Source organism: Onychostruthus taczanowskii, unplaced genomic scaffold (assembly GCF_017590055.1).
Source record: "Onychostruthus taczanowskii isolate IOZ18803 unplaced genomic scaffold, ASM1759005v1 scaffold20, whole genome shotgun sequence".
Taxonomy (NCBI): Eukaryota; Metazoa; Chordata; class Aves; order Passeriformes; family Passeridae; genus Onychostruthus; species Onychostruthus taczanowskii.
This window is the reverse complement of record NW_024499240.1, coordinates 14,252,872-14,278,875: the sequence shown is the minus strand read 5'-3', so window position 1 is coordinate 14,278,875 and position 26,004 is coordinate 14,252,872. Positions and strand designations below refer to the sequence as shown.

The 26,004-nt window shown below is 45.3% G+C and overlaps 2 protein-coding genes across 2 annotated transcripts in view; one reads left to right on the top strand and one right to left on the bottom strand.

Moving 5' to 3' along the window:
* The window catches only part of MYO1B (myosin IB), a 105,349-nt gene extending 99,629 nt beyond the window's left edge, over positions 1-5,720 (top strand). Inside the window, exons 29-31 of the mRNA XM_041403567.1 lie at positions 423-575; positions 1,446-1,573; positions 4,083-5,720. Of these exons, the coding sequence (XP_041259501.1) occupies positions 423-575; positions 1,446-1,573; positions 4,083-4,206 (405 nt within the window). The 3' untranslated portion in view covers positions 4,207-5,720. The remainder of the gene's footprint in view (positions 1-422; positions 576-1,445; positions 1,574-4,082) is intronic.
* A 15,985-nt stretch (positions 5,721-21,705) lies between these two features.
* TSSK6 (testis specific serine kinase 6) lies at positions 21,706-22,614 on the bottom strand. The gene has a single exon (XM_041403687.1). The coding sequence runs from the start codon at positions 22,612-22,614 to the stop codon at positions 21,706-21,708; it is 909 nt and encodes a 302-aa protein (XP_041259621.1).
* Positions 22,615-26,004: the final 3,390 nt, after the last annotated feature.

Below are 26,004 nucleotides of genomic sequence, written 5' to 3'. Positions count from 1 at the left end.
CTTATGTGATTTGTGTTGCTCTGCATTATAGTTTTGGTGAATAATGCTCAATATAGAGACTTAGTGTGTGATGATTTTCCTAGAGATTTAAAGAGCATGAGAAATGAGGTTATCCTGATTTGCATAGTTTCAGAGTTTGACTTTCTGGATTTTACAGCTGTAAGCCAGTAATTAAAGGAACTGTTTATACCTAAGCATATGTGCCAAAATGAGCTAAGCTTCTCAGTCTATAATTAGACACATAAATAAATTTGACCTGATTTTGACTGATCTGCAGCTTTTACTGAACATCAAATGTTCACATTTGCTAATGTGGGCCAGGCTTTTTAACTCTGTGAACTCTTTGGAGTCTTAGTAGGTGCTCAATGAAAACTAGCTCTCCCCTCATGTGGACAATGATCTGCATTTTTGCATTTTCACAGGCTGCATCCAGGATTTTCTTATTAACCAAAAACAACGTCCTTCTTGCGGATCAAAAATCTGGGACTATCAAGTCGGAGGTTCCACTGGGAGATGTTACCAAAGTGTCCATGAGCTCCCAAAATGATGGATTCTTTGCAGTGCACCTCAAGGAGGTTAATATGTTTTACACACATTGATGTCAAACCTGTTTGTTAATTATCTTGTAGCATTAAACCAGAGGGGTTTAAGCTTGTATGCTTGGAAATTGATTTAACTTTGCCATAGCTGAAAAAAGCTTTGATTTAAAGCTACTGAAGCCAAATGAGAACAGTTTATTACATTATGAACGATCATTTAACTGTGAAAATCAGACTTTGTGTTTCACTGCAGTCTCTTCAGGATCAGAGTTTTCCACTTGTAATATGGTTCAGGTACCTTGTGCCAGTGCTTTCCTTACATATACTGGCAGAATATTTCTCTCTTCTTTATGGGATGCCAAGAAGTCGACGTTGAGGCACAGCTAATTTGTAACTCAGTTCTAAGGAGCTTAGCTCAGTGCTATATTTGCCTCACTGCACTGTAACCATTGCTCTGCTAAATTCATTAAGCTGGCATCTGTATTCTAGCCTAAATGAATTTGAAGACTGTTACATACAGTGTCTTTTCATCTCACTGCCATCATCCTGATCCTGGTGTTGGAAATTTGCTTTTGTTCCTTTCTGCAAGTATTGGAAGCTTGCTGTGGTGTATCCTGACAAGGGACACAGAAACACTACAGTTTTGTAGGAAAAGGAAGATGACCCTCCTTTAGGGCCAGAAGGGGTATTTTCTTTCACCTTTTCTCACCTGATTTGTAGATTATTTGGGTGCAGATGGCATTTTGATCCTATACACTGCACTGCATCCCTATTTAATTTACAAGACAAAAGATTGTTGTTTCCTTAAACTGGGAAGAGAAGACTCCTTGCAAACCCTCCTGCTTGGCTGCCATTTAATCATACTCAAGGTTTTGGTAGTCCTAACTGCTTCCCTTCCTGTTTCAGGGTTCAGAAGCTGCCAGCAAAGGAGATTTCTTGCTCAGCAGCGATCACCTTATTGAAATGGCCACTAAACTTTACCGCACTACCCTCAGCCAAACCAAACAGAAGCTCAACATTGAGATATCTGATGAGTATGTTTCTTGTTTGCTTAAGAGTACATTTCTTCAGTGCAGCATGCTAAAAAGTCAAGTATCTGGTGTCAGAATAACAAAACACTGTTGTGTAGCTAATAGTTCTTTTCTCTTGACAGAATACTTGTAAAGAAGGATCCAGTTTTCAGTGTGTACTCATTTATAGTATTAATTTTGGCTTTTATGTCCCTGAAAGTCATTACAGAAAATGGGCTTTTGTTGAAGTAGTTTCAAATGGGCTGTGAAGCAGAATTGCTGCTGTAGAAATAATCAAGAGTTACTACATTTAAGAGAACAATTTTGCATGTGACTGAAAAGTTCAGATTATTCTGAGATATTTATAGATTAGAGTGGACACTAGTTGCCAAGTTCTTCTGAAAACAACCCAAAAAGAATACAAAGCTGTCCCTAATCCAGTGTAGGTTTATGAAGCTCTATCTTCTCTCTTGTGAAGGTGTAACCACCTATTGTTTGGGGGTTTCTGGTTGTTCAAAAGCTTTGTTTGATGAAAAGTTTGCATCTCAAAATAATATTTATTTCTGATTGGTACAGTTTCATATTTTGGTCTTAAATAAGGACTGCCCTTGTGGTTTTTTAGCTATGGAATAAAGGTGCTTGTGTGTGAACTCCTTAAGTTTGCTGAGTAAGAGTCTCCCACTTAGTCCACCATTGCCACTCTTTTCAGTAACGTTGATTAGGTGGATTTATTCACTTTGAAAAAAGAGGAAAAATTTGAACCCTTTAACAATGGCGAAGTAAATTTCCTGTAGGTAAAAATGGAACCATTTTATCTGGCTGCACCATGCTATGTGTGTTCTAGAGTCATGGTAGTGGGTACAGTTTGTGTCTGTTCAGATTCGAGGATTTATTAAAAGGCTAATTTTGCTCTTTCCTTGAAAATAAAATCTGCCATTTTCCTTTGTTCTGTTACCAGATGTCATTTAATTTCCTCAAGAGTATGTGGTTTTTTGTGTCTAAAAGAGTGTGGCTATCCCCAGTAAGTTTCTAGTTTAAGGGGGGCTACAAAGGCATAAACTACTAAAGCTGAGTTTAAGCAAACATTGCACTAGTCTGGACAGCCTGCTTGCCTTAGGTCTGGAAAACAGCCTGCTTTCAGGGAGTCTTGCTTTTTGGGATGTGGTTTTTGTTTCTTCTCTTGCAGATTAAAAACATTCATGTGTGTACCGCTATTGAGTTTATCCAGACTAAATAATTTTAAGCTGTTCGCAGTCCCATCTGTGTTGATGGTGAAGCAGGAGTCTTCTCCCTGCTAGAGTTTAGACACAAGCACAGCTAGGGATTGAGGAGAAAATGTGGCCTTATTTTGAATATGCGTTTTGGGAAGAGAGCTGATGTAAGAATGCTGTTGATGCAGGGCTCTGTTTAGGAGGGGACACACCATTCACTGCATAATATCCTTCAGTGGGTGTAGGAAAATGCAGCGTTGGTGGCGAGACAGTGGCTGTAAGAGCTGCACACATTTTTGGGGTGTAGCTCTTAATACTGCACCCCAAAAATGCAGTGCTGAACAAGCTCTGAGTGCCTGGGCTGTGCAGCAGGAAAGCAGGACCCAAGGGCAGCTTCACTCAGCAGAGGCCACTTCCTCCCCTGAGCTCTGCCGTCAGCTTGATTTGTGGTTTCCGGCTGCAGAGCAAATTCTTTGAAGTTTTTGGCCTCTGCTGGAGGACTTTTTAAGGATGCTAAAAGGGAAAATCGGCTGTATTACAAAGGACTTTTTAGGTCAGCAAGCACTGCATGTGAGCCAAGAGGCAGCACTGCCTTGCCTATTGCTTTTAATCTCACCATCCAGATCCATGAGAGTTTTGAGGCTCCACAGGAGCACGTTGGGTTTTTGTGGTGTTGTTTTGGTTTTTTTTAAAGCAATTCTCCACATTCAGTGAAATCTCCCTTCCAGTAAAAAGTGAAGAGTCAAATCCAGATTAATTTACCCTGAACTGTAGAAAATGTCTAAATTTGGAGATTGCTGGGCAGGAAGTGAATTTTCCCAGTTGTCGAGCAGGGGGCTATAAAGGTTAACTAAGGATTAAACATATGAGAGCTGCTGAAATACCAGATGTACTAAATGAAGCATAAATCAGAAGGAGAGAACTCCTGATGTTGCTACATAAGTGTTGAGCTTCCATGAAAACAGAGAAGTCCCTTTGGCCAACAGTGAACTAATTGGAAATTGTCTTTGCTGCATTTCTGTTAATAGAGAAAATCTGTTTCAAACTGCTTTTTTTCTGAAGGAGTAGCAAACTAACTTGTAAAATGTCCACAGTTATAGGCAAATAGCAGTCATTAAGTGGTACAGCCTGAAGGAGATCCTAGCCATACCATAACCTGTGGCTTTTTTATTTACTTCCCAACTCTTTATTATTACTACAGAGCTGAAAATGACATCTTTTGGAGTGATGCTTAGAACCAGCAGGAAAAGACTTCTGCTCCCTCATGTGTCTTTTTATTTCTCTCCACACTTAACTAAAGTTTTTACCATCCCCTCTCTTAGGTTCCTGGTCCAGTTCAAGCAAGACAAAGTGTGTGTGAAGTTCATACAAGGCAGCCAGAAAAATGGCAACATCCCAACTTGCAAGCGAAAAAACAATCGGCTTCTCGAAGTGGCTGTCCCTTAACTGCAGCTGGTGACTCTCCCTTTCATGGACTTGTTTCTTTGTAATAGTGCAATTTTAGTGGTTTGGTTTTGCTATTTTTATCCTTTTCTGGAGCTGTTGATGGCTAATAGCTTTAGAAACCATTGGCAAAACATTTGATTGATCGACTTTGAAATCTTTTTGTTCATGCCAGAGTTTTAACCCTCAAAACGCAGATTTTTATCCAGTGAGGCATTTTTACCAGCTGGCACATATCTGTCATACAACCAATCATTCTCTTTGTTTAGCAGCCATATTTTAGTGCAGCATATCATAAACCCACATATTAATGGTTACTTACTCGTATTCCTTAGTCTAGAGATCTGCTTAATGGGAATTATACATGGCCTCGATGCTGGGTGGCCATTTGTGCTCGGTGTCCTTTAATCCCAAGCTGTCCAGGTGTCTGTCAGGCTCCTCAAGTCCTGCCCCTGTGCAGACCAGCAGAGCAGAGGCTGATAAAACAACTCCTGTAGCTCACACTAGGACCTGTGTAACTCAACCCTCCGGTCAGTGCAGCACAGAGACATCTAATTCTGCTAAATAGAAGGAATAGATGATTGCACAAGCAGCTACGTGCATAATTTTATAGTAAAACATGCAGAAATTTTGAAACAGCATTTTTAATTAGGTCAGATGTTTTTGATGACTTTATAAAGTAGAGATCAGCAGAATTAAATAAGCTTTTTCTTTTTTTTCACAAAAGCTATAAAGTTCAAGGCATATTTTCTGTTCTGCTATTCTTCTTTTAAATTATGAGTTAAGATTAGAGCCTGAAAAATGCAATAATATTCATAACACAAGTAAATGCTAGTTATTTAAACAGTTAGTTATCAAGTGAAAGGTTTGAGCCTTTCTTTTAAATATTGGCATGTACAATGTGCAATAAAACATACGTGACATTTTGTGAGATTATTTATAATACACTTTTGTGTGGAAGAGAGAGGATTGGTGCAGACTGCATAGACAATGTAGGGGTTAAAATAGATCTGTGTTGTTAATTTGCAGTTTATAGAGTGTACACTACAGTTGTCAATTTGGGAAGAATACGTAGAATTAAAAAAAGAAAAAATCGTTAATTTGGGGGTCTGTATATAAATTGGTATTATGGTAATAAAACTGTTCTAATTCTGTGCTGTTTGGTACTCCTATGTTATAACCATATTTTTGTACTCCAAACTATTTTATATAACTCGTGTGCCTGATGTAAATGCGTGCACAGAAAATACAATCAAGGGCCGCATTGTAAACCTTCAGTCTAACTGATTGCACTTAATCTTTTCTAAGCCAGAAGCATTAGCTGAAATCCTTGAGAGGAGAGATGCTTTTCCAGAGGGAAGGAACTGCTCACGTGAAGGGTTGGTGGGATGTGACTCTGTGATTTGTGGAGAAAGCGCCTTGTGTTTTTGCAGTCTGATATAGGACAGATTAAGACCCTGGCTATCTGATGTGCAGTGCTGGAAGTCCAAGCATAAATAAAAGAAAGAGAAAGAAAAGTTCAGAGTCTCCTTCCTCTCCCGGTGGGGATGTGATGTAGCACTCACGGTGGTGATGTGATGGAGGCTCCTCTGGGGAGTTCAAGGTTAAAACAGTGTTTACTGCAATTGGTGTTCAAGTGTTAATGGTTATTAGTCTGAAAAATACAACTGGTTTGGGTTACGCCACCCCCTGCTTTGGGATTAAATGGTTTTCCTGTGATTTGGAAACAAAGCAGTTGTTTTAACAGGATGCTTCAATGTTGCTGTTAAAAGTCCATACATGTGACCTTGAAATGTGGGAATAATCAAAAGATGTATTTCCCAAACTGACAAAAAGCTGTCTCTTCCTCGAAATTGTAGTTCAAACCCTCCTTCTAATAAATGAGTCAGGTTAATAGTTTAATAAAATTTAAATAATTTTACATGTATTGCAATTATAGATGCTTGCAAAGGAGATTTTAGAATTGATTTGTGATGCAAAATTATGGTACTTGAAAGGAATTATTCCATTGCCTTAAGAAGACAGCACATAAAAATGACAATGTGACATTTAAAACTCTTATTAGAATTCCTGCTTGGGGTAGATTGGAGATTTGGTAAAACTGTTCACTCGCTTGGAAACCTTACAGTAAGAGCTGCATGAAGAAAATTTTAAAAATTAATTAAAAAATAAGGAAAACAAACATTTGAAATCTGATGTAATTCTGTAGTTGCTTGCAGGTAAGAAATGGGAGAGTGTGGATTAAGAACATCTGGATATTTGGCCCATGAAACTAGGGTATTACAGGATAATAGGATTTTTGTCCTATCCCAGCCAGCTCCAGTACACATCCCTTCTGTTTCTTTGACCTTTGCAGCAAATCCTAATAGCCATACCTGCAAAAGACTGGAAGAGAGACAAACTCCTCACATTGGTTTCTCTTGTTTCCTTTCTTTTTCTGGACTCCAACAATTTCTACCTTGCACATTAGCTGGTACTTTGTGACAATTATCTTTTGACTCCTGAACACTTCTCAATGTACAGAGCAAGTTTTGCTGAACATTAATTATTAGGTATTGCTCAGAGAGCCATGGTATCTTGATGTTTAGATTTAATTATTTTGGATGTTGAAAATAAAAATGCAAGGTCACCTAAATACCTTTTTTTTTTTTTGGTCTCTTTCTTCTGTTTTTTTTTATCACTGTCTGTCAAATGGAGTTGTAAAAAGAAGAGTATTCCTCCTATGGTGCTAACCTTACTTTTGCATCCTTTTACTTTGTAAATGCTATTCTTTCATCTCAAAGCTGGGCAAGGATCATTAAGAAAAAAATTTGATGCATGATGCTTTCTAGAATCAAATAAAATTCTGTTCTTAGACCTATATTTTCTCTATATCTGTATCTTTCTTACTGCGAAAACAGCAGGTGACTGGGTTTTAGATTAATTATACACAACACTGGTGTGTGACTTGAAGAAAGAAGAAATTTTTATTTTGAATGTGATTCCTTAAGGGGCAGCATCAGTGATTCACAGTAACATTTTTCAGTCCTTTCTTCATCACAATTTTTGCTGAAAATTCTACCAACTCAACTTTTCTAACATTAGGTTTTAGGACAATTGCCTGAGAACAATATTATAGCCAGTTAACATGTTTTTTAAAAAACGGCTTTGTGCCCCAAACCTATCATATTCCATGTGTTATGTCTTGTGATCTGTTTCTCTCCTTTTGTGCTAACAATTCTATCCTGATTTTTTTAATATTTTTGTTCACCATAGAAATTATGGAAGAAAAGAAACTAAAATGTAAAATCAGGAAAAGCATATTCAGTTTTAACTTGTGTTTCTTTTCTTTGCCAAAATGAAGGCCTTTTTCTATACATTTCTGGGGGGGAAAAAGGAAGACTGAATTCAAAATTTTTATGTGAAAGGAGAAAATTTTCCCCCAGTCTGTGAAAATGTCACTGTTAATTCTTAAGCTTTTAGATCCTTAATATTGAAGGGCACAACATATTTTCCATATTCTGTAGGAAATGGTAGTGAGTATTTTTAAAGGATTGCTCTGCAGTGTGGTGGTGATGGGAGATGCACACACCTGTGCTGCTTTGGGCATTAGAAGTTCCCAACAAATGTTTCAAAGACAGGACTCTGGGAATGCTGACAACTTATACCAATGCAGAGCAGTGTGAATTTGAGGGAATCTCTAGTATGACCAACAAATGAGTTCTGACTCTCCTCCTGTCTAACTTCCCTCCTTACTGCAGTGGTTTTTAGCCTACACAAACATATGACTGTAAGTGGGAGGGACAATTGTTTGCAATATTTGTAAAACCCCTCAAAGTGACCAGAATTTCCTGGATACTGCTTTTACTCAAGTGCTTGGTATGTCACTGTCCCACGACTTTCCAGATGAAATGCAGCTAAAGGTTGGTGTCATGTGTGTCATGTAGCCAATATCTTGTAGCCATTCCAGCCCAGGATTTGGGGGTTTGCCCTGCAGACCTGTCTGTCTGTCTGTCTGCAGTTGTGTGATCTGCTCAGGAGTTTCAGGAGACTTAACTGAGGCTGTGGCATTCTCCTCAGTGATGACAACATTCACGTGTCAGTCCCGCTTACAGCGAGACTTTCCATGTTCTGACTCGCTGGAGTGCTTCCTTCTGGACTTGAAGGTAAAGGGAGGTTTAGAGCATGGAAAAAAAAAAAAAAAAAGTTAATTGGCAGAGCAGACCTTGCTGCTGCTGAAGTATTGAGCAGTGGCTGCTTTAAGCACAGACTGTTCAGACAGTGCCCAGAACTGCCACGTCCTGTCTCACAGGGTGACTGACCACAGCACTCCCTCAGCAGCACCACATCTCTCCCTTTCCCTGCACTTCTGAAGCAGAGTGGAGCGAGGATTGTGGAGGATTTACAGTTGCTGTCAGTAATTGTTGTGGAAATGTGTTTTTATGTAGGTTGGGGCAGATTTGAATTAGGCAGGAAAAATTAGCTGGAATGGAAAGAGGAAAAAAGTACTCCTATGTGTTTGTTGGTTTTAAATGCATCACTGTTTTATATCTGGCTGTGTTTGTCTACAGTAAACTACTGCTACTTAAAGAATTGGGATTCTGATATCAACTTAATCACATTATCAGCTAGGACCAGTTCTGCTCCTGTTCCCTTCCACCCATGGATGAATTGAGTACTCAGACTTCAACTCAAAATGGGAGTGAGGACAGTCTGAGACCATGGAGTTAACTTTGCTTATAAGCAATTGATGAAACTGAGTCCTAAAACTGTTAAGAAGAAGTTTGGCTCTCTCCTTCATTCTAAACCTTTGAACCATTGACATCTGGCTGTGGAGTGGTTAGGCAAAATTATGAAGGATGAGGTACAAAAGACTTTATATGTGAATGAAAAGAAAATTCAAATAATCTGGACCTCTTTTCTTAACAATTCAGCTGGTTTTCAAGGCTGCTCCCTGCACTCAGCCCAAGGTAATGATCTCTTTGTGTCATGTTTACTATTTATGGTATCCAATTATTGAAAAAAACAAAAAAAAAAAAAAAAAACAAAAAAAACCACAGAAAGAAAACACCCAAACAACTTAATATTCTTGTGGCCAGGGAATCTTCTTTGGAAACAAGGCAAAGTGCTGGGGATCTGCAGGGAATCCTGGAGGAGCCTGGGACTTCACTGCCCACTTTCACCTTTACCCTCTGAAATACTGAATGCCTTTTAGCTCTTCTCTGAAAGTGGGACACGGTGGGTTTTGCCACAACGAACGGGGATTTTTACTGGCCTGGCAATGTCTTTCTGCACATTTTGAATTCTTTCCCCACCAGTGTCTTGATACTGGGTGGTCTTAGAGATGCTGGATGGTGTTTCCTGCTCTGGCTCCCATCAAGTTCTGATTTCCTCCCGCCCTGTTCCCTCCTGCCTTTGACGTTCCCTGAAGCAATAAAGGGAGGCAAATATCTCCAGGATACAGCAACAATGTATTCTTTTAGGTTATTCCATTATCTTCCACTGCATCTTGGCACCTTGGTTGCAGCTGAACTCACAGGAAATGTTTTATTTCCCTTCCAAGAGCTGTTGTTAACGAGAGATGCTTTGTTCCCTCTCAAGTTACCTTGTTAGCTGTATGGTATCACCAGTATTTCCCAAAACTCTGACAAGAAGCAAACCTGAAGCCTGAAACATGAAAAGCTGCTGTTGCTATGTGCTCTGTCTCTTCCTGTTAGAGGAGAGATCTCCTCCAAGTGATGCTGTGATGAGTCTCTGCTGGTTTAATTCACTGCACGAAGCCTTCGAGGTTGCTGTGCGTGCTTCTCCTAGCTGGAAAAATGAATCCATCAGAATATCAAACAGGCAGTTTCAAACTGTGATGCCAAAAGGAGGGAACTCATTTTTGACTGATGCAAAGGTGCGTTAAATAGCTGTGAATACACTCTTTACTTGCTAGTATGCTGTATAGCTATGGGAAGGGATCTTGGCATAAATTTAAACATGGAGACTCAAATTGGAGGTGTTCAAAGCAATTCTGTCTGATTTATTTCCCCATAAGCTATTGATTAAAAAATATTATTATTATTAAAAATAAGGTCCAAAAGTTATGGCTGAGATTGCAGCGGAAGATCCTAAATTTTCATTACATCAAAAACTTGTTAATATCATATGAGGATTGTGGCCTTGTGATGGCAGGTTCCTGAGTTTTCATGAACTGCTCTGGGGATGATTTAAAAAAAGAAAAGTCAGCTATTTGTGATAAAGAAAAAGAGCATTTGCCATGGTTTAGTTGAGGTATCAGGAAACAGTTTGACTCAATGATCTTGAAGGTCTTTTCCACCCTTGTGATTCTGTAAGCAAAAAGCAAACCTACAGCAACACAAATGTGCAGTCAGCCCATTGCTGGCACAAGAGGTGTTCTCCTTGACCCTTTATTTGAGCACTTTTTAGAAATGTTGTGTTGATATAGCCTGCTGTCCTGCATGGGACTGGCTCTGGGGATGTGGGGTTTGATCCTGCCTCTGTGGTTTTCTTCCTGCTGGTGAGGAGGCAGGATTTCTCAGGGTAAAACAAACAAAACAGGAGAACAAACTGGGAAAGGAAAATGGGGACTGTGAGCCATTCCAAGCTTCAAGATTCAGTCCTGCAGAATCATGGAACAGTCCAAGTGGCAAGGACCATTGAAGCTCTCCAGTCCAATCCCTGCTTTGGTGAGCAGGACTTCAACTACATGAGATTGCTCAGGGCCCTGTACATTTTCAGGTTTTTCTGTACAAAGAGGGTGAGGAAAACCTTTTCAAAGAGAGGAGAGCATCCTTTCCAGCTGTCAGACCCTGGGGTGCTACATCCAGCCAGGGTGGAGCAAAACTAGATTTGATCTATTTTTGGTTACTGTGCTAGTCCTGATCTATGCTGTTATTTGGAGGCTTCCCTTGTCTTTGTGGCTTTCTGCTCATGTTTTGTACTCCCAGATATTCCCTTCCCTCACATTGCCCCAGTGTGCTCAAGAGGTCTGCCTGTTCCTCCAGGGTCTTGGTCATACTTGCACAGAATTTTCTAGAATCTGATGCAAGGAGGGGCATGAAATTCTCTCAGAAAGAAAAGCAAATCCAAAGCAGGATATGGGTAAGAGGCACTTGGAAAAGGTGCACGAGCTGCCAGGCATCTGGAGCTTTCAGTGACTGCTGAACTGCAGCCACCAGGGTTTAGCTGCTTTGGCTCTTCAGTCTCGAAGACCTGGGCTCCAAAACCCACATATCAGGACTGGTGCCTCACAGGGAGCTCGTGAGGTCTGGACGGTGTCACTGCTCAGTTCAATGCCAACAGCAACCGGAATGAGTGGGAAATGTGTTTGGTGGCAGTACAGCACTGAGGAAACGCTGTCCCTGCTTTTGGTGTCCTCAGCTGGAGTGTTCACGTGAATGTACATGCTTCAAAAAATTAAATTGGGCAGGGAACGTGGGTATCTTCCACTTGGCACATCCACTGGATGCCACTTCTCACCATCTTCAGGATGTTGTCACATTGTTCCTTGAGGATTGTGCCTTGGCTCTTGTGGAGACCAAACTTCAAGTCAAGTTTCTTTGTTCTTCTTTTCTTGGATTGTTGCACTTGCAATATGGCATAAAGGTCACTGTGGCTTTAAGGATGCATCTTTTTTCTCGTGGAGAAAAGGTAAGTTTACACATTTTTATTTCTTTTGTGAGTGAACTCGCTACTAATGAAGTTGAAAACCATTCTCAGTCTTTGGGAAAAAATGGATCCTAGCAACTGGAAGTAAGACTTGTATTTATAGCTATTTCTTTCCTAGAAATGGCTGGAAAAGTAAGACTGAGGCTGTGGTTTCACATTTCAGCATGAGCTGAACCACCACATTCCCTGTTACTGCAGCACCATGGTCTGGCCCTTCCTGGACTTTTCAGTGAGCTAGGACCATGGGCTGCAAGGGCTGAGAAGTCATCCTGTGACAGGAGCTCCCTGGGGAACACAGGTCCCTGTGCAGGGTGGGACAGGGGAGAGGACATGGGATCTGTGACTGGCTGGGCGTGATGCACTGGGATAGCAGTTGTGCTTTCTGCAGCTGTGGCAGGTGTCAGGGACTTCATAAGCTCTCTTAGAAGACACTGAGTGTCAAAATCCCAGATTTTCTGACTTAAGACAGACACACACGCCAGAATTTTTCCAGCTGTTCTTTGCAAACAGAAAGGAGAGGAAGCGGTGGACACAGATCCCACTGCAATGCCACCATCTCAAGGCACGGTTCAAAGTCTCTCTGTGCCCTGCTGCTGACTTTGTTACAAACCAGACCCGGGTTTGTACGGCACTGGCTGGGGAGTGCTGGGAGCAGCAGGGCACATGTGCTGATGAGCCCAGCGCTTGGCAGCCACGCAGGAAGGCAGATGTGCAAGGCAGCGTGAATGCCGCTACTGTGTCACTGCACCACATCCGCGTGGGTCACTCAGGGAAATGAGGGGTGAACACGAAATTAGCGGCTGTGTGAAACCTTCCCCCTCCCAGATGATGACAAAATTCTCATCGGCTTTGCAGGGGCCAGAACCTCTCCCCGTTCTCATGTAGGTTTGCTGTGCGGACACCGAGCAGCTCATTGCACAGCTTCCAGCTGGGATCATAATGTCATTTCCTCTGCTATTTGCCTGGATTCCTTTTTCATATGTTCCCATTCCCTCCTCAGGCTTGCTGAAGAACTGCTTTGCTAATTTACAATTTACCTGCCAGATAGCTCTGGTGGAAACGCTGCTCTGGGTTTCCCAGGAAATTATTGCGCTAATCAGAGAGCTGGTGCGTACGGCTGGCACGGAGCAAAGCACGCGCCTCCTCTTCGGCTCTGTGGATGCAACATCCAGTGTGCAAGCTTTGGCAGGAGTCCTCAGGCTGGCCCGCCTCCAGGCCAAGGATCACATCTCCTGTCCCTAGGGAACGTGGAGTTTAAATCAAAGCAGCTCAGCGATGCGGGGAATGTGCCACCAGCGGTCCCTGACTGTGCCCTTCTTCAAAGCAGGCGGTGCCCGCTCTCCCCACGTGCTCGTGGCAAACACAGCAGTGCTGCACCATCAGGGCTCCACGCTTGGCTCCTCCAGCCCGCTTTCTACGCACAGCCTGACGATGGTGTGAAGATGGGAGGAAGGAGAAGAAATGTGGAGAGGCAGCGCAGTGCTGGCACGCTTTGAAAGCCGTCTCCTTCGTTCCAGATGTTCTAAATCACATGTGGAGAAGTGTTTGTGGTCAGATGCTGCTTGAAACTGATTGTTGATAGTCTCCTGAGACAGCCTGTGACAAATTGAATAATAAAAATGCTGAAAATAGCATAGTTATTCCCTGGAAAAGCAAAGTTCCCACAATCCAATGAGCTGGGAAAGTTGTTGAACTTTCTTTGGACACAATGTGCTCTTTTTCTGTGTGTGCATGTTCTTCAGCTTTCCGTGGGTTTTTGGGCTTTTTCCTTATGACCCTTCCTCTTCTTACGAGCTCCAGGCAGCCACGCTTCCAGCCTCCCTAGCAGCAGCTGAACTGATCACCAGCCTCCACCCTGAAGAGCAGGGTGGTTCACTCCATGAACTCCATGGATGAGGTTCCCTCCATGAACCTCATAATTTGCTCCCTTGTGTCGTGCCTTGTGGCAGGTTTGTCTTTGTAGGACATTTTTCTTAAACTGCTGGGAGAGCTGGCTCACAGGACACCTATTGCTGAAATCTTCACCACAACAGCCCATCCTGGCCAGCAGTAGTCCTCTCCTGGCCTGTGCCATCATTGAGTCCTTTCCCATTAGTCCACTTGTGGCACCACAAGGCGCAATCCCGACCTTCCATCCTCAGTGCATGGGCAACCAGGGGCAGCCACCATGCCAGGGCTTGGTGCTCTGTGTATTCTCCCTGAAGCAGGAGGCTTGAGGTCAGTGAGTGTCCCAGGAGTGCTTGGTGAGGGCAGGTCCTTCTTGAGAACTCTGTAGTTTAATGAGTGGAAATGGGATTTTTGGTGGTGAGAGGAGATTTGCTACAGGCTGCTTATACTGCAGTAGTGAATTGCATTTCTGGTGGCAGAGGTGATAAAAGCCATGGCTAATGACAAGATGTGGAAGTGTTTGGTGTGCCTAGAGTGAGACTGTGTGTGCTTTGCTAGCCACCAACAGCCCTTATCATTTGGTGGATGCTAAATACATACAAGTGGCTCGAGTCTGTCTACTACTGGAAAAATGTCACCAATACAAAAATACCAGTCTACTACTGGAAAAATGAGTGCCCTTCTGTGTGCTGATTTCTATATTTCTTTGATACTGAATTAGCTATAGATCCTGTCCTGTTCTGGCATGAATTGCAGATCTGCAGGGACATATAGTTAAAAGTTTTGTGCCAATAGATTTAGGGGAACGTCTTGCAAATATGTGCTCCCTGAAGTGATGTCTTGTGATGATCTTTTTGTGGGTGACGATTTTGACCACAGCTCAACATAGTAATTTGTTTTATCTGACCATTCATTCTGGAGGCTGGCAATGTTTGGACTTCCAGCAGAGCTCATAACTGAGGTCATCAGCATTTTAACACATGCACTCGGTTAAAGTCCTGACCCTATGTGCCAAAGTCTTCTCTGACGCTTTTTGTTCAGTGGAATATTCCACTCACCCATCAACCTGCTCACCCAGACCTCTGCTGCTCCCCTGCTGCCAGGCAGGTCACCAGCTGATGCCCATTTTTGTGTCATCCCTGACTGCAGTGGGGCTGCGGAGCTTTGTAAGTGAAGCATCTGCAGTGCAACCATTCCTCCCCCACATAAAAATCTGAGGCGTGCAGAAAATTCAGGGGTAGAGTAAAACCGAAGAAATGGAGCAGGGTGCAATGAAAAACACAAATGTTTTAGGAGTGTTATAGCCAAAATATGAAAGGCTCCAGTTTCGCAATGAAATTAAGTTTGTGCTGAGCTGTTGGTCTCAAGTTTAGATCCTGCATGATGTGTTGAGAATAGCATTTGCAAAAGATTTAATCTGCTGACAGACTGGTGCTCTGTCCCAAAACCACCAGCACAGTTCTCTCCATGACTGTCTCTTACCAGGCATGGCCTGAAATAGTCTAACAAAAGACAGAAAACTGGCTGTGCTTTTTCTGCCACGAAGATGAAATGCAGAAGATGATGGCTGCAGGAAAGGCTACACTCTCCACTGTAGTTTTCTCCTGGATAATTACCTGCCCTGAGTAATGTCTTGCACTCACATCTTCATGGTTAATTGTGCTGCTGAGTCAGAAATTATTGTGTGATCAGCTCAAGAAGTACCTAAGTGACTGTGCTGCTCACCCAGGCTGGCTGAGCCCTGTGTTCCCCTGTGCCCCACTGCTGTCCCACCAGCTGCCCATCATCCCCCATCCTCCCTTCCTGGGCTCAGGAACTCTGTCCCTGCCTGGGTCTGGGCCACCCCGGGTGCTTCCTTCACCAGCAGTAGTTTTATTCTACATGGACACAGTGGTTTGTGGATCTGTTGTTTGTTGGGACTCACTTTTGACATTTCTCCTCCTATTTATGTGAACACGTGTGTTTACTTGAAGACTGGTGTGTTTTTATGTGAAGCTTGCTAGTAGGTGCAACCCTCCTGTGGCTCCTTCTTCCAGCAATTCCCTGGCTCCACCAATAGTAAGTAAATTGAGCTCTCGATATTGGAAAAGATAATTGTGTAATGTGTAATGCACAGAAAGCAAAATTGCTTTCCTCAGGATGTAATAATCAATTACAGCTTGCCCCAGATGGTGCAGCTTGAACCATTTTCTGGACAGGGAGAAATATGTGGAATGGAAGAGAAGCTGTTTTTGTAATAAATGACTGGGTGCATATGTGCATGACTGCATGGTTTAGCACTTCCATAATAGGTATCCTATTAACATGCTAATGAACATGCAAACAAGAAGCCAAGGATTATCATTATTTTTGAGACAATAATGTGGTTTTTGGGGTTTTTTGCCTGTAATTAATGAGAATGTTGTCTGGTCTGCTGGTGTCCCCTGGGCTGGTTGCTGCTCAGCCAGGGGAGTAGCAGCCCATGTGCTGCACAGATCCTGCCTCTCCTCTTGGCAAACTCCAGTTTGCCCCCACCCACCAAATCCTGCCAGGTGCTTGTGGAGGAACTCCAACATCTCACCAGCCTCCAGGCTGGCATGCCGAGGTCTGAGGTAGCACCAAAGCCAAGCCAGCTGCAGTGAAGGCTCCATAGGTATTTTTAATGAAGGTTTTAATGGAAATGCCGTGTTTCTCCAGAGAATGTAATGACAGCACAGTGCTGTGCAGAGTGTTCTGACAAAATGATGCTGCCAGTTACAGTTCCAGAGGGTTGCTGCAGTATGTGGAGAGTAAGCAAAGTGACCACACGGAGGAGGAATGGTCAGAGATTTCTGAAGGGCTTGCCTGGAGGGGCTCAGTTCCCTCAGCTACCATTTACTTTAAAATAGTTTAGTGGGACTTGAGAGCTCTCAGCACTTGGTGAGATCCCGCTTCTCTGTAAATATATTCCTGTGAGGGTACAAGGTGGTCTGTGACCCAGGTGACTCTGCTGACACTGTGGCTATTGGCCTTGTCACATTGTTGGTGTTAAATGGGTCTGCTAAGAGGCATTTAATTAGTTTCCTTTTATTTTTTTCTGTTTTCCCCTCAAGAATCACTTGTGTTGTAAAGCACACGGAGCTGTGCTGCTCAGAAATGCTTCTCTGATTCTCGGTAATGCATGAGGCAAACATTCCTGTGGTGTCTCGCTCTCTGCTCCTTGTGAGGACACCCACAGATGGCACAGTCCAAGAGAAGGTTCCCTCCTGTGACCAAGGTGCCTCTCATTTATGAAGTGAGATCTTCTGAGGAAGACATGATCAATAAAAAGATGACAACTGTACACAGTGTCTGTCCCAATAGGGCTCCTGTGACATTTAAGTGCTACCTGAATGTAATGAACATCTGCCAGCTGAGAGGAAGAAATAACTCCACAAATGTCTTTCAGGGAATCTGCTGTGGCTGATAATGACGTGAGAAGGAAGGAAGGAGCACAGACAGCCCACCCACCCTTGTGTGGCTCTTTACCTTCAAAGAGAAACACCTAACAGCCACGCTCAGGTCCCTGTGTCATGCTGCCTCCTGTAAGAGCAATAATCTCCAAAATGTAATTAGCAGATGGAGGCACTGCTCGCTGTCCCACTTTTTAATGGGTCTAGAAAATACAGTTATTTATCACCCTTGCAGTCAAACTCGCGGAGAAGTGCGTGTCTCTCTGAAACAAAGAATAGCTGTCACCTTGTAGCACAAAAAATTGTGTGTTTGTGGGATCACAGGGAATTCCTGCAGGAGGGCAGGCTGGAGATCTCCAATGTGAGGGCTAACTCTGAGACCAGACCAGGGACTTTGCCCCGTTCCAGGCCCTTGGAAACCTCCAGGGACTGAGATGCCCCAGCTGGGGGCCACTGTGCTTGTGTTATATCCTGTGGTGTGAGTGCCTCCTTGGCTCTTCAGAAGGGCTGCTAACTGCAGTTAGGAAATTTGGATCCCTTATTCAGGACGTGGGAAAGAAGCTCCACCCATCTGTGTTTGTAGTCTGTTTCCTTTCATTCATTTACAACATAAAATGAAGTTGATCTGGAAGCAGTTTTGGAGAGGAAAATCATATGTCTTTCCAGACCACCAAATATTGTTGAATTTATTATTGCTTGAAGACAGAGTCATGATCTGGCCAGAGGGAAGTTTTGAACTGTAATGTGAAATGAAATCCCTTTGGCCTGAGGTAAGCCCCTTAGCCTGTGCACTGCAACATAGGGAGAATAATATCTACCACTTGGTGCAAGAGCAAGGATTAATGTGTGCTAGGTGCTGTGAAATTAAATTATTATTCATGGAAAGCTTCTTGTTTGCAAGGAAAGTTATGTGTGCAAAGACCCCGTGGATCCTGTTCTTTGGTGAGAACCTCTTGTTGGCTTTTTTTTTATTATGCTTAATATAACCAAAAGGCTCAAGACAGGAAATTCTCCCCCCATATCTGTTCTGGCAGACAACTAAGTGTAGAGACCTGCAGAGATGATGAAAGGAGAGGATGAGGAGATTTTCAGCTGAAGAAGGGTAGACACAAAGTCATGGGGACCCATAACTTGGTGCAGCAGGCTCCAGAACAGAGCCAGGAGGATTCCAGGCCGCTGGAGAAAAGGCTGCTGGCACTGGAGGCGGCAATCATGGGAAGGTTAATGCATTCAGGCAGGGCTGGGCTGGCTCCACTGCCCCTTGGAAGCTTTGCCTCTGCAGGGAGGCTGGGTCACGCAGGCACAGCTCCTGCCCGACCTGCCACGGCTGCCTGGGCCCGGGATGGCCGGAGCAGGTCACTGGGAGCCAGGTTTGGCTGCAGGCACGGATGGAGAGCCCTGGGAGAGCCAGCCCTGGGAGAGCCAGCCCTGTGCTGCTGCAGCAATACCTGAGGTGTTCGATTACCCGGCAGTGTTTTCCCACAATTCATGAATGTACTTATCTCCAGAGTTGGGTAATGGGTAGACTTTCAAGTAGCTGAGTCCTGAGGCTTATCAGACACATCAGCCATGGCCTAAAATCTTGAAAGCAAATTTTGCTTAGCTGAAAAGAGAGCTTTAATGTCAGCATGCAGTGAATTACCTCCCTTCCTTTCACTTGCCTGAAATAAAAGCTGTATTTCAGGCAAAGTGATGCAGAATATGGACAAAAGAGCAGGGGGAGGAGAGTTATACTAAAGGTCTGGAACATGTCTTTGAAATTTGTAATGCTCTTTTAAGATTAAATGGGGTAAAATTGCTTCAAGATGATCTCAAGGAAACAATAAACACTCTATTCTGCTGAATGTCCTTTTAAGAGTCCCTCTAATTGATTTCAAGACACATGTCTAAAAATCTGGCAGATCTTCCAGTGAGCCTGTCAGTGACCCAGGGCAGCACGACAGCCAGCAGGAGGGCTGTGGATGGGGAAATGCTCACACCATGCAAGGGGCCAGGTGCTGGCACAGCACACAGCTGCCTCATACAGGTCCTGAACACTTACCTCCTTAACCTCGGAGAAGGATTACACAGCACATAGTTATTTGTGTGGATTGCCTGGTGGTCAGGTTCCCGAATGCAAAGTTATTTATTTGGTGCTGGTATGACACAGGACCTTTCATTTCCAGGTTCCACACAGCCTGGGCAGCACAGAGTCACACTGCAGGACGAGTCTGGTGGGGCTGGTCATGTCATTGGTAAGCCAATGTGCTCAGAACGTGCTTGTCCTGAGTCCAAGGGCTGTCCCATCAACACAGGGCACTGTGCTCCGTGGCCAGGACAGTGGGGCTCGGCTGCCAGCAGTCAGGAAAGGGGCACTTCCACCAACTGTGCACCTCCCAGGAAGGTTAAAAAAGTTAAAGGTTAAAAATTTCTATCCTCCTGAGGAGGAAATAAGCTTAGGGAAGCACCAGGCTGAGCACATGCAGAGGTCTCTGGAGGGGAGGGGTGCTCGCAGAGCCCTGAGCCTCTGCCTCATGCTGCTCAAAGCCTCTGCTCCTGCCCTCCTTCAAAACTGATATCCCACTGGTGCAAATTAGACAAGAATCGGCTCAGGGCCTTTAATTGTGATTTTTATTTGTAATTTACATAATTAGACGTGTAATGGGCTATTTTTGCAGCCTGGGGACTGCTCTGAGGTCGTTAGTGCTGGCCCTGGGAGATCACCATCTGTCTGCAGAGGGCGAGGGCTGGGGCAGCCTGAGGAGCCTCCTGTGCCTCCTCCTTCAAACCCCTCCCCACTTGGACCCCAGCTGCTTTCCCAAGCCACCCAAGGGGGGACAGCCTCACAAAACATTAGTCATGTGTCCCGGCTGGTGTCCTCAACAGATGCAACCGTTTAGGGGAACGTGGTGCTGAGGGGAGATTGATAGGGTCTGGGTTTTAGAATGACTCCCACTGCGTTAGCTCTGTCTTTAAGGAAAGAAGATTGGGATAGAGAAAAAGGAGAGGCAAGGCAGCAGCACCAGGATTGTGCTTCCCAGGTTGTGGGGAGGTACCTGGAGGCAAGCAAGGCTGGAGGGAGGCAGTAGATGGAGGTGGACTGGTACTTGGAGGTCCTGGGGCATGGATTGGGATAAGACAGACAGGGTGGCTGTAAGGAGAGTAGAAAAAGAAGAATTGAGCCTTGCTGAAAATTTCATTACCCTGAACTCCACCTCCTTGCTTCCCATGTTATTTTGACACCTCCCCTTCTTTTCTATCCCCTTCCTGATCCTTCCCAAGCCTGTTTCCACAGCCCTGGATGGCCACAAGACACCCTTTGTATCCCATTACTCTGTCTACCTTAGACTTGGCTGCTGCAAGTTCTATTTTACAGCTGCGAGAAGAACAAAATAAATCTTCATTCTGGGGGTGGCAAAATTCCCTGTAGTCTGCATGCTGAAAAGCCTTGGTCTGGCCCTGCTGCCACATCTTGTTCTACTTAAACTGCTACTTTTAATAGACCCAAAATGTTCGCCTTGGGAAAGGTGTTTCCAGCTCCTCCAGCAGAGCCACGTGCACTGGTTTGTGCATGTCAGACCTGGCCTGGCCCCAGGCCGTGCTGCCAGGGCTGTGCTGGGTCAGCTCACGGGGCACCATCACCATCAAACCACCCAACTGGACATTTCCTCTTAGACTTCAGTCCAATGGAAGCTGGAGATTGTTTAGAGTGGGTTGAATGTCTCATGAAAGCACATTTCAGATGCCAGCTCCTACCTTTAATTAACCCTTTACATGGGACTTGCCCATAAGGATCCATAGAAGATTTTGGGGGTTGCATTAAGAGTAATTGGTAATTTTTAGCCTTGAAGTTGGACAGCAGGAGTTAACAAAGTGGTTCTCCTTTATGCTTTTATCACTTTTCCTTTACAAGTTCTCCATGGCCAGTGGCATTTCTCACCAAGTATCTTTTGGCAGACATTTCAAGTATTGCTGGGAATAAATATCTGAAAGATGTTCCATGCAAGGTGTGGATCTCAAAGCCACACCAAAACTTTTGGCTGAGTAATGCTGTCCAGCTGCCTGCAAAAATCCTAATGTGATTTTGGGCTGTGAGTGTCACTGTGAGCTTAAAATAGTGGCAGACAAAAAATGCAATATTCCCCTTCCACCTGCTTAAATAGAGTTTGGTGGTGAACAAGGCTGAGAAGAAGTCAAGGCCCCTGTGAGAGCAGCTCTCCTCCCACAGTCCCTGTTCACTGAGGAGCAGATTGGGCTGGCTGTGCCAGAGTTTTGGTGTTCTGGGGAGCGGGCACCACGATGGGCTGTGCTGCAGCACCTCACCACCCTGCCCTGGCAGCTCTGCATGGCTGTTGTGTCTCAAAACCCAGCCTGCAGCGGGCTGCCACTGCTGTTTTTGGGATCTGACCACCTCCGGAGAGCACACGGCCTTGCTGGTGCCTGCAGCTCCGTCAGCTCCACACACAGGCACCCCGGGCCTCACAATAATCGACAAACCACAGAAATGCTCTTTCACGGCTGTATTTATTGCACCAAAGTGCTCTTCCAGAATCTTCAGGAAGGGCTGTATCCTTCAGATGTCCCCGTTCAGCCAGCGGTTCTTGGCTATCTGCCCCACGCCGGGCCGGGCCGATGGGGTGTACTGCAGCAGCTGGGTGATGAGGGCTTGGCAGGGCTCCGGCAGCGGGGGCAGCCCCTCCGGGTACATCACCCCCTTCTTCTGCAGCTCGGGCATGCTCTGGACGTTGGTATCATCAAAGGGAACGTTGCCGACCACCATCATGTAGAGCATCACCCCCAAGCTCCATATGTCGTATTTCTTGGCGTCGTAGGGGATGCCCATGAGCACCTCGGGGGAGGCGAAGGCCGCCGTCCCGCAGAAGGTGGTGCTCAGGTCCGGGTACCCTTTGAGCTCCTTGCTGAAGCCGAAGTCGCTGATCTTGGCGCGGCGGCCGTCGGAGGAGAGCAGCACGTTCTCGCACTTGAGGTCCCGGTGCACCAGGTTGCGGTCGTGCAGGTAGCGCACGGCCCTCACCACCTGCACGAAGATGTCACGGGCGTTGGGGGCGCAGGGCAGCTTTCCCAGGTTATCCAACAGCTGCAGCAGGGTAGAGTCCATGGCCTCCATCACGATGTAGAGCTTCCTGTTACAGACCTCGATGAGGTCGAAGACACGCACGATGTTGGGGTGCTGGATCCTACGGACGATGGAGAGCTCCCGGGGCAGAAACTTGAAGACGACGGCTTGGGACGCTCGCCGCCGGTCCACCACCTTGATGGCCAGGGGCCCCTTGTGTTTGCTGGAGGTGGCCGCTTTCACCTTGGAGAAGCTGCCCTCCCCTATCGTCTGACCCAGCCTGTAGCCCAGCTCATTGAGTATCCTCTCTCCTCCATCCGACTTTAGCATGGCCTGCGGTGCCGGCGGGCTTTGTTGGACCTGCTCTTCTTCCCCGGCACGGGGAGGCTGTAATGTCTGCTGCATGGCAGCTGCTCACCTTCACAACAGCAGGCACGGCAAGCAGCCCTCGCTTCCGCGCCCCACCCGGGTATTGTGATGGGCGGAATGTTGTGTGTGACAGGTTCTCTGGGAGGTGACGTGGGCGTCTGGGGGTTCCCTCTGCTCGGGGGTGCCCCTGGCATGCCTGCACAGGGACACAGTGACAACTCTGCTGGGGCTGGATGCTTTAGAGCTTTCACCCTTTCAGCCTCTTCACTTCACAGCATAGGGCTGTGTGGATGGAAGTTCAAATGTCAGCTTTCTGGGGTCGGGGACCCATCTGGGGACCTACACCAGTTTTGTGCAGGGCATTGGTCGCATTAAAATCCAAAATACACAGAGTGGTACAAAGGAGTGACTTCTGCTGGCACTAACTGTGAACCACCTTGGCTGGCTATAAATTTTGACTTCTTTGGTGATGGTGCACAGAGCTATTACATTACTAGGGAGGCTTTCTGACCTTTTGTGGGGTGGACAGGGAACTTTAAATGCATCTTTCAGAAAAAATCAGCTTTTTGGTTTCTGAAGCTTGCAATTTCTCTTTATCTGTTTTTATCAAAATGACATTTTAGAGACTTACAGAGAAGTGAGATTTGAGATCCTTCTCAGACCTTCTGTAACTTGGACTTTAAAAGGTTTTAGTCAGTTTTAGTTGCCATAATGTGGCAGTCAAATTGAGCAGAAGGCAGCTGGGCTGGGTCAGAACACCCACTCCAGAGCAAGGCATCCCTCCCATCACACTCTGTCTCTCATGCCAGTGTCAGCTCCTTCTTCCAGGTGTTGCAACCATCCCTGGCTTTCACAAACACTTGTTTCTGGTTTGTGCTGTGTTTTTCAAGCTGCTTGAGTATCCTGTCCTCCCTGTGGAGCACATATTTGCTTTCCAGCTGTATAAAGAAGTCTAGGACCACAAAATCCCATCTTCCAAAACACCAACCCAAATGCTATTTTTAGTTTTTGAATATATGTTTCATTTTGCAAGTCAGTTATAAAGAGGAATGGTGATCAGCTGAAGATGAAGGAAAATCTCTCTTGTGAGTCCATCTTGCCAGTATTCTGAAGTCACTTGGAGGAAATGAAAATGGCTCAAAGCTGCAAACATGGGTCTGTATGTGCTGCAGGGGAGCTGTACTCTGAACTAACAGCAAGTAAAGCAGTCACCATGTTGAGTTTTATCTGCTCAGGGGTTGTGGGTCCAAACCAAACCACTTTCCCATTTCAGATGTTATTTCTACAGGCCAGTTGGAAGTATAGGAATTCAACATGCCATGGAAATGTGGTTGCCAGGCATATACCACCAGGAATTCCTTCAGGCTGTACCAGCAGGCATGTTTGGGTCTTCAAACAAATGCCCCCAGATTTCTTATTTCTGAAGTGGATCAGCAAGAAGCCATTTCCAGAAGTCCCTGTTCAGAAACTGATGTTACTAAACACAAAAAAATCCCACCTAGCAATCAGCAGGCAGATGCAGAAACCCATTTTGCTGGATATGCACGATTTCCTGACAAGTTTAGCCCTTGAGTCATAACCACAGTGACTTCAGCAGAGGTCTGAGCTGGACTTTTCAGAGGAGCTGGGAACTTTGGGATGGCTAAACACAACTGAAGCAACGTGGGCATTTTTATGAGGGAGAAGTGCTTAGGCCAGGCTTCCCTTCCCCATTTACTACCAAAGCACCTCTGGAAAACACCACTGCTGCTCCTGGGAATAGAAGGACATGTGCAGACAATCTACAGGGTTGATGCTCAGAATGGATTTTAAAATAGGAGTGGGCAGTGACATCCTAAAACCCACAGGTAAATCCTCACTTATGGGAAGCCCCTTTGAAGACCCTACAATCGCATAACCAGAAGAGGGAGTGTCCACACTGATGTGGAAAAACCACAGTGGCAGCTACAAATCAGGCTGCAATGGTAAGGAGCAATGTAGAGGAGTCCTGTGCTGCTGGTAATTCTTCATCTGCTCGAGGGAGCAGCTCACTTTGGGAAAGTTTTCTGCAAACTTGGCTGGATTGGGCAGTTTCAGTCTCAGTAAGCCCTCCTGGGAGCCCAAAAAAAGCCCTGTGCAGTGAGATGCTGCTGGAGCATCCTGGGGGTGGGGAGGCTTGAAGGAGCTGGGGAAGCCAGCCCTGGTTTCCCAGGCAGGAAGCAGCTATCGAAGCAAACACTCCCCCTCCTGTATGCTGCAGGCTGCAGCTCTGCGAGCTGCCGTGGCTGCAGGCATCGCTGCTGTGCATCCCTGAGCTCCTGCCCTCAGCCAGCAGCGTGGCCTGGACTGCTGCAGACAGCCCCAAAGGCAGGCAGCAAGAGGCTGGGATGAGAGGGTTTGGTTTGGCAGGGCACTGCCAGGCCGAGGAGGAGGAATGACAGCTGAGCTCAGCTTTCTGTGCTGTCCTTAGACCGCAGAGAAACAGATTTTTTGCTTGCTTGGCTGCTGGCTCAACATTTATTGGTATAAAAATGCACCCAAAAATCTCTTTCGCTTTCAATCCCTGCACCTCAAGTACTGCTACCTGTGGTATAAATATTTAGGCCACATTGATATACTTTAGTATTGTACTCACTATGAACATATATTAAAACTTGTTGAGCTTCTGAGCTTTCTAGAGCATTTTTAGCATCAAAGCTGTGTTTGTAGAACTCATTTTTTCCATTGCTCTTGTTAATGAGAGCAATCAGAAATCAGGCAGCAATTACTGTTTTGTTAAGTGTGGCATGTGAGCAGGAGGAGCTGGTCTGCAGAGGTATAAATTACTGGAGCTCACTGTCAAGGATTTTGTTATGGGATGTTTCTGACTCTGGTGGCACGGTTGTGCACCAGCCTGGCATGCAGTTGGTCCTTCTGGCAAGGGGCTGATGAGCTCCTGAAGGACCATCCCTCTTCCTGATCAGTTCCTGAAGGACCACCAGGTAAGTCAGCCTTGCTGGAAGCTAATGCAGCTGGGGGGCTCTGGCCTCAGGCACCTTGGATCGACTGGACAAGAACACACAAGCCATGACTTCTAACAGAGGAGGGACTTTTTTCTTTCTCATCACCCATATAGATATTTTTGCAATGATAACTAAGATAGCTATCAGTGCCTGTGTGGTGCCTTTTGGTGGGGGCTGCTCTCCTGCTGAATGCCATTGAGGGGGCACTGCCTCGGTGCAATTGCTGAGATCCAGATGAGATGCACATGGCAAACCAGGCAGCTAACGGGCCAGTAGATCATGCATGCTTTGGGAACTTCCTCTCTCCCTGTGAGCCCACTGCCCCGAGCCCTGGGGGCAGGCTTGTCAGAGTCTCACATGCCTGCCATTGATCTGATGACAGACTGACCCCTCCGGGGCAGGGATTTCACTTCTGACTGGACACTGTTGAGCTTAGCATGGGTCC